This window comes from Tiliqua scincoides, chromosome 7 (assembly GCF_035046505.1).
Source record: "Tiliqua scincoides isolate rTilSci1 chromosome 7, rTilSci1.hap2, whole genome shotgun sequence".
Lineage (NCBI taxonomy): Eukaryota > Metazoa > Chordata > Lepidosauria > Squamata > Scincidae > Tiliqua > Tiliqua scincoides.
The window spans coordinates 658,875-670,915 of NC_089827.1; the positions used below are offsets into that span (position 1 = coordinate 658,875).

Below are 12,041 nucleotides of genomic sequence, written 5' to 3' on the forward strand. Positions count from 1 at the left end.
GGTGCACTGATCCAACCGCAGCCCTGGCAAAGAATTGGAACAGGACAGACATCTTGGAGTTCCTTCCTAAACTGTCCGGTCAGGGGAGATGTGGGAGGTCAAGGAAGGCTGTGCCCAGAGCCTCTCATCTGTGCCCTTCTCTCTGTGGCTACCATGGCCAGTGCCCAGCCAAGCCCTGTTGATGTCTGAAGCACTGAGCCTCGGCTGCCAAGAGCATCTGGCTCTGCCTGCCGTAGGACCTCTTGTTCCTTGAAACTTTAGTCGGGGAGTGGGGAGGGAGACACTTGCTCCACAGGTTTAGAACCACTGCTTTTGAGGGGAAAATTAGTTCAGTTATGAACTGTTGCCCTGTGGCTATTTTGGAGCAATGATAAATGTTATGCTTATTGGTGTTGCTAGAAATGAATGTGTTAGAAACATCATTATATGTGGACTTTTAAAAAAATTGGGCCACTTTTTAAAGGGGGAAAAAAACCTTGTAGAATGGTTGTCTTTTTGATAGATGTGCCTGAATATGATATGGTCTCGAGTCAGGATTCTCAATGCCCAACCTCCATCTAAAATCAGTCTTTCTTGAAGAAGTCTAGCATTCGTTTCAGATGTGAATTTTACTTCACAAAGTGGCTAATTGCCAGGCTGGTTTACACATCAAGCTATGCCGGGCTCCTTTCATTTCACCTCTAAATTATCCATACCAGAACTTTTCATTTATTTTTATTGTTAATACTTATATACCATTTTTCAACAGGAAGAGTTTGCAAAGTAGTTTACAAATCAATCAGACAATGGATTCCTGTTTCCAAAGGGTTCACTCTTTATATATATATCCAGAAGGGACACCAGCCACTGGAATAGATGCCATGCTGGGATGGAGAGGGACAGTTGCTCTCCCCCGCTAAATACAAGGGGAGCACCGCTTTGAAACTTGCCTCTTTGTCCATTTAGCAGGGGTTTATATCAAATTACTTCTGGCCATCTTTCCTTTTTGTTGATTTAGCACACGTGCTGACTGATTTAATGCACATGCCTGCGTGAGCCACTTGTCATGGTTTGTCTTCTCAAATTCAATTCGCATGGCAGTGTAAAAGATTATGGCAATTGCTGTGTATTTTCAGATCGCTGGTGGATTGTCTGAAGGAAGTTTAATCAGCATGAGTGCAAGAAAAAAATCTGGAGATAAGATGGAAAGTAGGACTTTCAGGATGCAGTGCATCTGCGCTCTCTTATCCTGGGGAATGCTGCTCTTACCAGCCCCTGGAACGTCCAAACAGAACGTCCCCAGACTGAAGCTCTCCTACAAAGGTAAACATCTTAAGCAACTTTTCCATGTTGTTTGACGTAGTGTAATGAACAGATAATTTGTATTAAATAAGAAAATAGACCCAGATGTCATATTGAACTGTTGCCGTCACTGTAAAACTGGATGTTCCCTAGAATGTTCAGTGCAAAAACAGAACTTTTTTTCCAGAATGCAGCTTGTTTTCCAAAATACGGCTTGGTTGCGACTGGGTGAGAAAGTCGTGCAACAGGGATGAAGTTGCTCTGACGTGCTTTATAAGCTCTTAGCATATAATTTCATCGTAAAAGTGCTTAAAGAAATTAATTTGCTTGCCTGAACAATAGCAATGTTGCACAATAACAATTTAATGTGGAAAAATATGGTGTGAATTACTGAAAATGTGATTAAGACAGTGAATCAGTCCCTCAGGGATGGTGTGAAAAGATCCCCTGTCCTTTGAATTCTTTTGTATACCCGTTGAGTAAATGGGTTGAAGTGCTGACTCTCTTCTGAAAATTGACTCTTGAAGTGTAGATCCATGTGCCGCTTGAGCAAAAATGTCTCTAGACCTTTACAAATGGATAACACAGGTTTGCTCCCTCCTTTCTTTCCATGGTCTCTGATCTGGGGTGAGGGAGGAGACTGTCAGCTTTTTCCCAGTCTAGTTTTCCTAAGAAGTTGAGCTAAACACAAATGACCTCCACCCCATCTAGCGACTCTGATCCTAGTGCCTTTTCCAGAAACAACTGCCCTATATAATCTTGTGATTATCTTAGGCTTTTGCTCTCAGACCTTGTGGAGGGACCTGGCAGGCTGCATCTCCCATAGAGTTGCCCAAAATGTTTTACTTTTTATGCCTGGAGATGCCTTTGTCTGTCTGGAGGTGCTCCTGCAAGTTTAGATAGATAGAGCTCCTTTGCGACAACCTTGGCTTAGACTTTCTTCTTCCTTGGATCCCAAACAACCTCCAGCCCTGGCCAGAGTCACAGGCTGGAACATTCATAAAAAATGTTGTGCAGAAGTAAGACAGCATATGAAGCAATTTATATGCAAGTCCTTAAGCAGTTTTAACACGCAAAGAAGATGTGGTGCTTAAGGCGTGACTTTTAGGTTGGCCTGTTGTCAGATCCTGTGAATGGAGTTGGCCTTGAGATGTTGCCTAGAGCAAATCTGGAAGCAAATTTTGGGGGAGGCTTGAGCAGGGAGGCCACCCTGCTCAAGCTGAAGCATTTGCGGAATTCTGATGACCGCCCTGCTCAGTAAGGATGGAAGCACACGTTATCTCAATAAATGTGAGTCTCCACACGTGGAGGCAAAGAAAACCTTTGCAGGGCGGAACGGGAGAGGAGGCTCAGCACAATTGGGATAATGAACCATTTTCATCCCGCTTCCTTTCCCCGACGTGTCCCATTTCCAGACACACAATGTGGGGACTGTGTTTTACTGTCTGAAGCTTTTTCTTCCTTGCAATTATCCCGTCCTTTTTGTCCTGCAGGGCAGCCTCCGCTGGGTGACATCAGCCATTTGCCCAGCAGCTGAACTAAGAATAACCTTTCAGAATCGCCCCCATTGTCAACTTTACAACAGTGTAAACAGTTTGAACTCACCAGCCTTTTTTTCCCTTTTCATAATATCAGTGAGGACTCAGTCAAAAATGGGGGAGGGGAGAGTCTTCCGCACAAGATACCCTACGCTAATTCTTCAAGTTCGCTTGGCAAAGTCCCAGAGGTTGAGATAGGAAATGGCTGGTGATGGAGAAGAGGAGGGACAAGAGGGTGAGACAGCTGGACAGCTGTGGCTGCCGCGATCCCTGCATGGCTTGCTTTCCCTTGCAGAGACTTGCTAGATGTCCCCAAGGACGCTTGGCTTCCGCTCTGTCATGGGTCTTCCCAGTGAGCATCTAGGAGATGAAGGGAGTGACGTGATGTTGCAGTCAGCGGTTCTCCGCCCCCTTCCAGTGACAGCCAATGAACTGGAGTGGGGGCAAGAGAACGCTGAAGGTAGGAACACGTGAGGTTCTTCACTGGACTCTGTCGATGGGAGGCTGAGTCAAAGGCTGCCTTGCGAACCCCGTCGCGTGTAATTCAGTCCTAAACGAAGTGTGATTCAGGCAGCGTTTGGGGCTGACAGAATTGCCCTGCTGGGCAAATGCCTCCGGCCTCACTGAAGCCAGACCTGGGCCTGAAGCAGTGTCCCAGTCCTGCTTTTCCCTTTCTTGGCATATCGGCCTGCCTGCTTCCCTACCAGAGGAGGAGGGGCCTCCTTTACATAAGAATGTGCTTCCCTCCTAAAGTGGTGGTTTGCGCAAATGTGACAAAAACAGCGCATGTTCTTTCCCTTCCTATCCTAAGTGCCCATCCTAGAGAATATCATGCTTGCTGGCAAACAGTAAAGGACTCTGGGCTTCTCCCACGTGATGTCATTCTGTGTGGTCTGCCTGGGGCCGAACCAGTTTTGTGTCTTCCTTTAGAGTAAGCCGTGCTGCTTCCACTCCGCATGACCTTGCCAGAAGTGTGCGGCACTTTCCAGAACTCCCCTCACAGTGATGCCTGCTTGAGTAATGTCACTGTAAAACACGCTGGGGAGCCCCCTTCCTATAACCAAGACAAACAATAAAAGTACCGTTAGAAGCTGTGAATTAAGAACTGAGCGCCCGATGGGTGAATGCTCAGCTTGGCCCACCGGGCTGAGCGCCTTTCCCGGCGCTTCTCTGTCCCCATTTAAGGCAAGGGAGGAGATTAGGCAGCGTTTACAAGACCTGGTGGTGTTTAAACTTTTCCTGCTTTATTTGGTGCTGTTATGCATTTTGAAATGGCCATCATAATCTTGGGAATGTTCACTCTTCCCTTTTCTAATATATTTAAAGGGGAGGGGGAGCCGTTGCTTTCGCTTTATCAGGGACGGTCTCTCGTTTCTGCTGCCTTCCGAAATGCTGCCTGTTGACCTTTGGGAGAGGTGGGGGGCTCTTTGACCCTTTTTAGCAGCCACAAACTTAAACAAGTGAGAGATGCCTCTTGAACCGAGTGCAAGTGCACATAAATGCAGGCCTGTAGACCTAGAGAGAGACCGAGGTTTGCTTTCCTTTCCACTACCTCCTTCCCTGACTTTCTGCAGATAGTAAAAGCTGCTGGATACATTTTGAGTGGCACCCATTCTGTAAGTCCTTCCAGATCTATTGTAGAATTAAGCATTTAAGGCTGCAACCTTATGCACACTTACCTGGCAGTAGATTCCATTGAACTCAATGGAGCTGGCTTCTGAGTAGATGTACCGCAGACTGCGAGCCCTTTAGTGGACAGGGAACCATTCTTTTACTTATTTTGTTATGTAAATAGCTTTGAGAACTACTATTTGTTGAAAAACAGTATATAAATATTCAAAATATACGTAGGATTTGTGCTGGCTCACCCATGGTGCCTGGGAAGCTCCTGCAGGGGAGTCTGTTCCTGGATTGTGCAGTTAAGTAGAACGTACAGCTGAAGAAGAGTCTCCAGCAGTGAGTTGTTGGGAAGCACGGAGTAGCTCAGGCCACCAGGGTCGGGGCTAAGCATATGGTCTCCACTTCCGCATCTGACTTGCTGAAGGGGTGCTGCTCTGTCTCATGGAATAGGGTCTTGGGGGACCAGATCCACCGGTTTGTCTGAGCATCTGCATATTCTGTGCAGGTGACTGGAAGGGAGAGAGTTTTCAGCCCTACTCGAAGCGACTGCTGACAGGTTTGATGTTGCCTCCAGAAAAAGGAATGCAGTGCAAGTGCCCAGGAATGCAGGAGACGTTTCCATCCCTGCTCCGAATCTCTCCCATCACGTGGCATTCAGGGATGCAGGTTGTTTTCCTGACTGAAGGGGAACAGAATCTGAGTGAAAAAACGCAGAACGAGCACTGCCCAGTAACTGAACAGAAATAGCAGCTTGAGGGGAATTGTCACTTGGTTGGCTGGAGATCAGCTTGTGACCCACTTAACCGAAATGCTGAGCCCATCAGCCAGAGGTTCCCAGGCATTCCCAAAGGATCTCCTCTACGGAGAACTCGTGCAGGGAAAGCGCCCTACAGGTAGACCACAGCTGCGATACAAGGACCTCTGCAAGAGGGATCTGGAGGCCTTAGGAGTGGACCTCAACAGGTGGGAAACCCTGGTCTCTGAGCGGTCCGCTTGGAGGCAGGCTGTGCAGCATGGCCTTTCCCAGTTTGAAGAGACACTTGGCCAACAGACTGAGGCTAAGAGGCAAAGAAGGAAGGCCCATAGCCAGGGAGACAGACCAGGGACAGACTGCACTTGCTCCTGGTGTGGAAGGGATTGTCACTCCTGGATTGGCCTTTTCAGCCACACTAGACACTGTGCCAGAACCACCTTTCAGAGTGCGATACCAGAGTCTCTTGAGACTGAAGGTTGCCAACACACTAGGAAAACTGCATTTTTAATGGCTCCTGTTGTTGTGTTTACATCCAAGATTTAAAATCCCCTGTGGCGTCCCTGTGAATTCCCTGAGACAGCCAGCGGTGCTGTGGCAGACCATTCAGGAATCCCCCCCCCACATGTTTTTTCCTGCCTGGAGCTTGTCAGCCTCAGGGCTGGTTCCAGGAATTTGTGAGCTCCAATCAAGATGCCTTTGTGGCATTCCCCTTTCACCCGATCTCCCATGCATTGTGTGGACAACACCTGGTTACTGACTCCTGCAGGTGGGTGGACCAGTGAGAACGCAGAGCCCGCATGAACTCAGAGCCCGCTGTGCTTGATGGGAGTTGCCGACTCTGGGCAGTGGCAGTCCCAGAACCACCTCTGGAACCATGCACACTGGGTGATCCAGTTGAAAGGATGGACTTGGGCAAACCAGGATAGCAGTCTTGGGAACTCCATAGGAAGTTGAGTAAGCTTGCCTGAGCTGTGTGCTTCCTCTGCCCACTGTAACTTTTTGTGCAGGGAGAAAGGAGACGGCAGCAAGCGTGATGGACTCCAAGCTCAGCTGAGCTGCCCAGCTCTCCACAGCAGTGTCTGTGCTGGGCCCACAAGGTGCCCATCAGGAAAGGAAGGCCCATTTTTGAAGTGGGATAGTAGCTGGTCCAAGACCAGGTCCCTCGTTTCTTCCCACTTCCTATGCCTGGAGAATATTTAAAGGTGGGAACTTTGGCACTTGCTGGTGGGTTCTGGCAGATTCCCAGCTTTGCCTGCCTCCGGTGCCAGACCTGGAGAACCCTGTGGTGTGGCAGTACTAGGGAGAGGTGGCAGAGCAGCGACACCAGCTGAAATAGCCATTTCCAGCAGCAGGTTGGGGGGGGGTGACCTAGTGGAGTGGGGGTCCTGCCCACCTGACATGGCCCAGCTGTCACTTCCTCTGGCTTACCTTCTGCCAGGATGCTGCCCTGCCCCCTTCTTGCACACCTCCATTGGCAAACTGATGTGAGGAGGGTGAGGATGGAGAGACTGACCTGCTCCAGTCTGCTGCTGGAGATGGCTGGAAGAGGGCACTGGGGAGGAGGTTGCTGTGAGCAGAGGAAGTCCACTTCCAGCCTGGCCAGTTCGGAACCTTCTGCAGTGTAGTCGAGGATGGCAAGGCGCTCCGTGTTGGGAAGGGCACTGATCTAGATGGCTGCCAGCCCAGGGCTAGTGGGCAGAACTGCAGGGTTGCTGCTTTGGGCAATCAGAACCACCTCTGGCTCCAGGCAGGTGCCAAGACAGGCTTATCAAGCCCTTGGTGGGTTGAGTTCAACCTGGTGGGTCCCAAGTTTGCCAGGCCTGTGATAGATAAGCCCATTTCCTTGTATCTCCAGAATGAATGTGCTCGATTCTGGCAAACTGGAACACAATCCTCTGCTTGTCTACTCAGAAGTAAGTTACATTGCATTTGTTGGTACTTACTCCCAGGAAGTTGTGTTTAGGATTGCAACCTTGGTAAATTAATAGAGAAGTATTCAGAGTTGGGCTGGTCTTCACAACCCAGAGTCCTGTGGAGTGTCGTTGTTGCTTTCTTAGTTGCTTCTTTCCATCCTAATCTTGATCCTTTCAGTGACATAATGCTGTAGTGCCTGTTTCCATCTTGTGTGTTCTGAAGAATTGCGTAGAGTTTACACTGGATTAAGTTACTGGATTGTAACTTTCATGTGGACAGTTTCTATTTCTTTTCTACAAGAAAAGGTCCAGTTTTTGCTACTTTAGTCCAAGGATGCCTTTGCTTTACTTGGCAGCCCCGCAGGAAAGATAAGCTGCTGAGGAACAAGGGAACCTGTGCGGCCCACGGCCCCAGGTCTTCTTTGTCATAACAAATGTTTCAGTTCGGATACATTTTCATTTGCGATGTTGAACACTAATTGTTTAGCTTGGCTGGCTGGCACTTGTGAACTGGGCCAGTGTTTTTTTCACCAGGAATGTGAAGTCACAAAAGAGCATTTAATCATCTCTGCAATAACAACAACAGCAGTTTTTGAATTTTATTTGTCCAGCTGTGCCTTTGGTCAAGACTAGCTTGGACATGAAATGCAACCTCAGAGGGGGAGCCCTGCATGTTCAGAAGGAGACGTTTTGTGCTTTGAGTGAGTTAACCCACCCTGTCTTCCAGAAGAAGGGGTTCTATGGCTCTTCTGCCTCCGTAGCAGAGGACAGATTTATTTTAAAGGAAACTGACATCAAAGTCCTTGTGAAAGCAGGGACAGTTCTAAGTTCATGTCTAGGCCTGTGTGTTCATCAGAATCTGTTCTGCTTGTCTCTGATCAAAAGAATTCATTCTTACAGGCACAGTGTTGCTGGGGGGGGGCACTAAGGATTATGGTCTGATGGCAGGTCGGGTCTGAGGAGGAGAAGTTTCACTGTTGCCCTTTGCTGCTGCTTTGTTCTCACCCATCTCTTTTGTCCCCAAGGCAGGAGTTGGAGGTGTTTGGCACTGCCACCCCCAACCCCAAAAGCAACACTTGGATACGCTGAAGACAGCAATCAAGTTTCAGGTTTATTAGGTTGATCAGCACATAAGCCATACACCAAAGACAGCAATCCACTTTGTTGCCAGCTTTCTCCAGGGTCCAGTTGAATAAAGCGGGAAGGGTGGTGCGCGTGGAGAGCAATCCCAGCAGAGGCCACACTTCTTGTTTGTTTAAACTGGGACTGCCTGGGGAAGGAGTGACAGCGGCAAGGAGGTTGGGGCCTGGGTCACTGCCCAGAATCCGTGTTATGCAGGCCCTGGTTGTGATCCTTCTGCATGGAGAGCCTCTAGTGGAGGCTGCAGAGCGGTCTTGTGAGTTGTCTGGGAAGGGCTGAGCCAGCAGTTCTTCCCTTCTTTTTTGGAATTCAGTGGAGCAGCTCTTCCCAGAGGCAGGTGGAATAGTTGCGAGTGTGTGTCACAGCAGGACACCTGAGCTCCTTGCCACTTTCCATCCTCTGTGAAGGAACAATGTGACTTCACTGTGTCGCCCCGCCTGTCTTTATGTGGTCATTCTGTGTCAGAGGGTGGCTGGATCCAGCACTGGCCGGGGGTTCGTGCCAGCAGAAGGTGGGCAGGGGAGCTGCAATTTGCCGAAGACCAAGCAACCTGCCAACAGCACTCTTTCTGCCAGAAGCACTGCGCATCATTGCACAATGCGGTTCTGTTTCTTGGCTGCTCTCCTGTTTGCGGCATCCAGCCTCTTTGTTTCAGAAAACGGCCTCCAGGGAAGTGCTGATGGCCCGGCTCCACCTGTTCTCACCAGCAGGGCTGCTCACCTGTGCTGCATTGGGACGGGCTGTGCATCACACACTGAAATGTGCCGTAGGCTGCTGAAGAATATGGAGAAAATGCCACGGATGAAAAGATGAGCTTCTCCTGAGCCTCGGAGAACTGCGGCTATTTTCTCTCATTCTATCTGAATAGCTAACCTTAAACACAGTTGGCTTTTCTCCTGAGTAATACGAGATCTGTGCCTCAACAACAAACAAATTGCATTTCCTGGAATATCTGCAGATCATGTTTGTCTCTGGATAACTTTGATCATTATAACCAGTGACCAGTGGAAACCACCACCATCCCCGGCCTCCGTCAGACTTACTTGGAAATAAGCCAGTGCACCTTCCAAAATATGGAGAAGCAGCCGGGCTTCTTTCCCATCTGTTCTGAATTCTCCTTCCTCTGCTCCTAGTGTTCAGGATCCAACCGAGCATTTGCTGTTTTCTGACTGTGATTCAGAGCTTTAGCATTCCCTACTCCAGTGATTTTTAGCTGGTGTGCCGCAGCACATTGTTGTGCTGTGAAAGGTCCACAGATGTGCCACGGGAGTCTGGCCCACAATGGTTGGAAATAGCTGAAAAACCAGGTTCTGTGGGCAACTGTCTGTAGCCAGGAATTGTCTGTCCCTCTCTTTCCACTGGCTCCAGGACAGACAATTGATAACTACAGACACTTGCCCTAGAAACGGAGCCACAGAACCTGCAGGAATCTCCGAGAAGCTGGAAGTGACATCATGAGAGGCAAAGACCTTAGAGAAGACCTCAGAGGTCAGTGCACAGTGAGAAGAAAAGTGTTGCTTTGGGATGCTTGTTTGTAGACATTTCTTTCCGTTCCGCTAGGCCTTAATCCTTTATGTTCCAAGAGCAGATTTGTGTTAATTCTTTCTAACTTGAGGTTGCGGAGCAGTGCCCTTTGGGGCATGTTATGGTACGGGGTGTTGGAGCCCCCGTCAATGCGTTGAATGCCCAAATTCAAATCCTCTGTTTTGAGTTTGTGGGTGAAAGGAATCAGGCCAGTTCCCTTCTTCAGTGGTCTGAATCACAGAGCTGGATGCAATTCTCTGTCTCTCCCAAGGAGAGAGATTGGAGACTGACAGCAGTGGGTGGGTTGAAATACACACAAGCCTGGAGACTCAGTTCATTGAACTCTTGCTTTCTTCAAAAGAAATTCCTACAAATTATACCTGATAAAAGGCTTGAATTCCCATTGCTGCTGACCACTTCCTTCCTCCTCCTCCTCCTGCCATATCTACCAGGTCCACATTGGTTAGTGCCAGAGAAACTGTGAGGACCAAGAGGGTTGTTATGATGTTAGTGAACCTGAGATGGCCGCATCTTGAATTGTCCGCTACCAGCTTTTCTAAAACATTATGAAATCTGTATATCCTCTGCGTGACCTTTTCATTTGTGCGAACTGAAAAAGGAACACCTGTTAGTGAAGGATGTTCCTACTTAGGAATGCGCTTTGAACTCATCTTATCATTTTGGCACGAACCAGTTTCTTTATCAGAAGCAGTGCTAAGCCGGATCAGAACTTCATAATGAGCAGCACCAAGGCCTGTCAACAGGTAGAGTTGTTGCATTGCTGGGTGATGATGTCATGCAAACACGTTTTGGAGACATCAATTCGGGGAAATCATATGATTTCAGGGATATTGGGGAAAACTAAATACAATGTTAACCTCACTTCTCATGAGTATCACTTAATCACAGGTGTATTCTATTAAAATGGTGATGGGGCGTCTTTGTTGTCTCCGTATATGTATAAATAACAGTGCACCTTTGTAACAGTGTGTGCAACTTTACATCTAATCTGTGCACCAGGCAATTGCTCATTAATTAAAGACAGCAGAAATAGATGTGAACTAGAAGCTGCTTGTGTTTGAGTGTTGGTAGTTGCCCCAGATCAGACTGCAGGAGAACAGCTGGTTCCCCAGCATGAGACCTTTTGTACGTAGTTACGTAATCTTTGCTTGACTTCTTACATTGAGCTTAACAGTGGTGTAATGTGTGACTTGTTGACCAGTATGTGACCAGTGGGCGCACACTGATCCGTGCCACTGTACCCAGGCCCCATTAATTTGAAAACAAAACAAAGAAATTAAATTGCTTAGAGGTTTTCTTCAGTCTTTTATTTCTACTTTGAAGCTTCATTTCAAGACCTTCAGTAGTTCATGTAATCCGGAACTCTTAAAGTGAGTTGCAACAGTTTAAAAAAAATGTATAAAGAATGGAACATGGAATTAAAAAAAATACCAAAAAATATAAACTTGTATATTACAGAACAGGCCTGTGTATGTAAGTCACAAGTAAGTCCCGCTGTGTTCAAAACGCCTTCCTCCCAGATACAGATTGCATAGGATTGTAGCCTTAATGTTGACCTGAGCTACGTACTTTCTCTCAGAGCAGCCCTTGGAAAAGGGATGGCTTAGACACTCTCACACATCTCTAGGCATATTTCTCAGTTTGCCTTCTGCTGGGTAGAGCTTGATGCTTCCTTGTGGCTCAGGTCTTCTGAACAGAAATTTCCAAGAGCTCACCTGAGCTGGTCTGGTGATGATGTCGCCACTCCTGCTGTGGGGGTGAAGTTCCAGAGCTTCACTCTTCCTTGCTCCCCTCTGACTACAGCCACGGAGCCTCCTGCATTATGGTCGCCGTGATGTGACTGACATGTTACGTGACTGCTGTGAGAGCCTGTTGTTCAGTGGCAGAGCATCTGTTCTGGGTGAACACAGGCTCAGTCTTCTGCTTGAGTTGAAAGGATTTCAGGATGTAGATTTGGGAAGGCCTCTGATTAAGATCTTGGAAAGTGGCTGCAGGGCAGAATAGGCCATGCTGTGCTAGATCAACTCCGGGCAAGGCAGATGGTATCTTCATGGTTTCCTGTTGTTTTCTCTTTGTGTGCTGGAAACAGGCAATGCAGTCAAGGAGTCCTCGGCCAAGATGGCTGGGCATGGCATGGCATCCTTGTCTCCTGGCTGCTGCTTCTCCCCAAATCAGTTCCTTTCGGCCTCTCCTGACTGTGACTGCTGTTGGCACTGCCACCTTTAATCAGTGTCTCTGCAGTGCGGGGAT

General features: G+C 48.1%; 1 protein-coding gene across 1 annotated transcript in view; it reads left to right on the forward strand.

Moving 5' to 3' along the window:
* Positions 1-1,181: 1,181 nt before the first annotated feature.
* The window catches only part of SEMA3D (semaphorin 3D), a 92,460-nt gene continuing 81,600 nt past the window's right edge, over positions 1,182-12,041 (forward strand). The window contains exon 1 of the mRNA XM_066633607.1: positions 1,182-1,302. Coding sequence (XP_066489704.1) covers positions 1,182-1,302 — 121 coding nt within the window. The remainder of the gene's footprint in view (positions 1,303-12,041) is intronic.